Source organism: Mustela putorius, unplaced genomic scaffold (assembly GCF_011764305.1).
Source record: "Mustela putorius furo isolate JIRA1106 unplaced genomic scaffold, ASM1176430v1.1 tig00000127_pilon_pilon_pilon, whole genome shotgun sequence".
In the NCBI taxonomy this organism is placed as follows: domain Eukaryota; kingdom Metazoa; phylum Chordata; class Mammalia; order Carnivora; family Mustelidae; genus Mustela; species Mustela putorius.
The window spans coordinates 2,978,110-2,982,364 of record NW_025421288.1 but is presented as its reverse complement, the minus strand read 5'-3'; the positions used below and the strand labels follow the sequence as shown (position 1 = coordinate 2,982,364).

Below are 4,255 nucleotides of genomic sequence, written 5' to 3'. Positions count from 1 at the left end.
CTTTGGGAAGCACATTACGTTTTTTTAGAAATTAAACTCTGCTGCATTTGATAAAGACCATACTCCATAAACATCATTTTCTTTGTCAGCAAAACTCACATTTCACAGACAAATGGTCCAAATTTTAACTGTGTGGTAAAACTAATCCACATGATCAGGAGATTTTCTATATCAACCAGTGCCTGTTGTCATGGTGCTTGGTATATATAATCTACATGCTGAAATGAACTCCTAATATACCTGTTTAGTATTCAATATAAACAAATAAAGTAATAATTCACCACCCAAATTTCAAGTCTCTAAGTTATCATTTAGTTTACGTTAAGCCTTTTGAGTTCACACCACGATTTTCCTGACTGTTGGAGCAATTGAGTGCCTGAAGCCATCCAAGTGTGTTTGCATGGTAATGTGCACAGATGTGTCATGACAAAAGTTTTCTGTGTATGACTCTCAGGAGAGCATTTTTCACATCTTTGTTCCTCAGACTGTAGATTAGTGGATTCAGCATTGGAATGACAATGGTATAGAAGACAGATGCTACCTGTGCCTGGGTCAAGGATGATGTGTTATCAGGCTGCAAGTACGTGAAGATCAGGGACCCATAGAAGATAGTCACTCCCAGGAGGTGGGACGCACAGGTGGAAAAGGCCTTCTGTCTCCCTGCTGCAGATTGGATCCTCAGGATGGCTAAGATGATGGCAGTGTAGGTGACCGTGATGAGGAGCAGGGAACTGAGAAGTGTGATCCCAGCTAAAACAAAGATGACCATTTCTGTGCTGAAGGCATCTGCACAGGACAGGGCCAAAAGAGCTGTGGTGTCACAGAAGAAATGATTGATGCTAGAATCACAAAATGCCAAGCTGCTTATCACACAGACTGATACCAGAGAATTTGTGAAGCCTATTGCATATGGCAGGACTCCCAGCCAGTTGCACACTTTCTGGGACATAATCATTGAATACAATAAGGGATTGCAGATTGCTATGTAGCGGTCATAGGCCATCGATCCCAGAAGAAAACACTCACTGCACACCAACCCCACAAAAAAGTACATTTGAACAAAGCAGGCAACAAAAGAGATGGTTTTCTGTTGGGACTGGAAATTTACCAGTGCCTTGGGTGTTACAGTGGAGGAATAAAATATGTCAATGAATGCTAAGTTGCTAAGGAAAAAGTACATTGGGGTGTGAAGTTGAGAGTCTATTCTGATTAACATGATGAGCCCAACGTTTCCCAAAATAGTGAACAGATAAATAAAGAGAAACATTAAGAAAAGACTGACTTGCAGTTCAGGGTGATTTGCAAATCCAGAAAGGATGAAGAAGGTCACCTCAGTGAGATTGTTCCCAGTCATTTGTATCAACTCAGGCCTTTGACTTACCTGCTGAATGACAGTAATGAAAATTAGGGAATGATTCAAACTTAAAGACCTAATAATCAGAGTTGACTTAGACTCCAATAATGAGACAGTAAAAGATGGCAAGCTCATAGTTAGTGACTTTGACTCAATTGAGAATCTATACACGATTTTCCATTGTTTTAAATTAGAACTGGCAGATAGTAGTAAAAACTTCCAAGCTGACAGTTGTGTGGAATTGGTAGCCCTCTAAAAGATAGCTATCTGGAAGGACTTTTGGAAGAGATTCCCCCTGCTATGCAACCTCTTCTACCTCAGCCTATCATTGGGCCCCGAATCATGATTTAGCAATTTATCTACTGGAATTAATTATATACGATACTTTTAGAAAGTATAAAGGTTATTAAGGAGAGAAGGTTCTATAATTCGTGAATTTAATGATACCCTTGTGTGGCGGTCTTAATTTGTCAACAGCTAACAGATACTTTATAGGGTCACATCTATACATCTAATCGTTTCTATGACTCAATAAAGCTTTGTTAAATGTTGTAAGAAAAAAAATATAAAATATCCTGCTTACTATATATGTGAATGCTAAAATTCTTCATACTTGCTTTTTTTGTCACATACGCTTTCTGTTGGCTAGCTAAGGCCAAACACGAATTCGTGTATAATATAGTCAAATTGTTTTGCATATGCACTCAGCAAACATGTTTTCTCCCAACATAGAGCACATGGTTATCGATGACATCAGACAGTAACCAATGCGTCACCCGAAACGGCAATTTCCAAGTCAAAAATAAAAAGACTATAAATAGTAAAATGAATGCGATTTGCTATCTTTACAACAAAGGGTTAAAATACAAGATGATCTTATTAGAAAATCAGAGAACATGTTTGCCTAATTCAGTTGACATAAATATGGTGGATAATGCAAGTTTGTTTCTGATGTTTGACACTCCATCTGAGTGGACCCAAAGGGACTTGACGTTCTATCAATTAGACTTAATCATTTGTTAATAATGTCCCACCTTCACAAGAGCCCTTATTCTTTACCAATTTGTTTAACAAGCATTTAATCAATGAAGGAATTTTGTCTTGCCTGTTATTAGAAGCTCTTTTCTTAAGTCTTACTAGAAGGAATAGGCGAGCATGTAAAAAGGAAAAGGTTTGCAGTGTGAGAAACACACACACACACAGAGTTACAGAAAGATGAAAAGATTAGACTCACCTGGGAATTAGTTATCCAGAGGACACCTTCTCTGTGAGACATATTCCAGTTATTTTCAGGTTAGTCAGAGGGCAGGAGAGAAAACAAGCAATATTCACCAAATTCACCAATAATTTTTGACATACACTTGCCTCATTTACAGTTCTGGATCTCATGAATTGTTAGTACGATGGCTTTGATCTGTTGCTGTGGTTTAGCCCAGAGCTAAATTTCCTATATAATGGACCTCTAGTAATTTTATGGAATTGATGAAAAAAATGCTGGTGTTGAGGACAGTTCTGGGTAATGTGTCTATTACCTTCCATTGACAAAAGAGAATAAAACAGCTAAGTTAACTAAGATAACTTTATTTTTATATGCTTTCTTGATAATTAAAATTTAATGTTTTAGCTCAAACCTAGATTCATATTCAGGATTTGTCTTATTCTTCATATATTTTTAAAGCAGTCTCAAAACAAAGGATTATCTTCAGAAATCTAGTGTGTTAACAGTCTTCTCATAGCAGCATCTGTTCCTTAAATTCTCAAGCTTGTATCATAAAGGAATTGGCCAATTAGCATCCTTTGAGATTTGCATTTTAATTGTACCCCAAAGCCTATCCTTAATTTGCCTGAGATACATTTCCAGTGGAAGTTTCCAGAAATACATATTCCTTCCTTTTGCATTATTTCAGTTTAAATGGTTATATAAACATACTGAAAAATTTAATTGATATAGTTTTGAAACTTGGGTTTTAATATTAACATATATGTAATATATACATGATACATGTTTATATATTATAAACAATATACTTAAATATATTAAAATATTATATAATATTGACTATAATATGATGTGATATATAATATACAATCATATATTTAACAACACATATACAATGATGTGATATTACATATATGTAATATATATACATATATGATGTAATTATAATATAATGTATATATCATACATATGTGTATATATGAAGCTTTTCTAAAGCACTAAATATTATAAAAATATATGAGATACACAATGCCAGAGAGTATCAGATTACTGTTGCCTCTGCCTGGGCTTCCTAGACAACCCTCCCAGCAAGGAAAAATAAACTTTTTGCTATTTACTGATCAAATGGTATTATTGTATATTGAAATTATGCTACTACGATGTCAACAAATCATCTACATATTTATTTTTATTGCAGGCACTGAGTGACTTTTAGCTGACTGTGTTCAATGGTGCATGCACAAAATCCTGATTGAGAACAAGCGTGCTATCTAGGAAAATAAATAAGAAACTTGAAGTAAAAAAATCAGACTCTACACTCTGCTCTGAGTTTCATGATAGACTGATAGGAATTCAATTTACATCATTATCTCATTTGTTTTGTTTATTTTTTTGAAGAAACTTCCTAGACCCACCCCTAAAAAGCATTCTGGGTTAGTAGGATCAGACCCACAAAAGTAAATTTTTAAAAAATGCCTCATGTCCATGGATGATTGACAAACATCAGGTTTGAAGGATCTCACAGACTTGTCTAATTAAATTATTTTTCTTCTGTAATTCTTATAGTCTCTTATTTACTTATGTTTACTTAAATTTTTGGTATTATGACGATGAAACCAGACAGATACTTCATTGGGAAAGGGAAAAATGCATCTCTAATCTTACTTATCATTCAGAGATTC

The 4,255-nt window shown here is 35.0% G+C and overlaps 1 protein-coding gene across 1 annotated transcript; it reads right to left on the bottom strand.

The window, feature by feature from the left end:
* Window positions 1-421: 421 nt before the first annotated feature.
* Window positions 422-1,354, bottom strand: LOC101683001 (olfactory receptor 8I2). The gene has a single exon (XM_004781684.1). The coding sequence runs from the start codon at window positions 1,352-1,354 to the stop codon at window positions 422-424; it is 933 nt and encodes a 310-aa protein (XP_004781741.1).
* Between the last annotated feature and the right edge of the window lie 2,901 nt (window positions 1,355-4,255).

Excerpts from the sequence above, each read along its gene's own strand:
- LOC101683001 (XM_004781684.1), bottom strand. The coding sequence starts at position 1,354 with ATGACTGGGAACAATCTCACTGAGGTGACCTTCTTCATCCTTTCTGGA.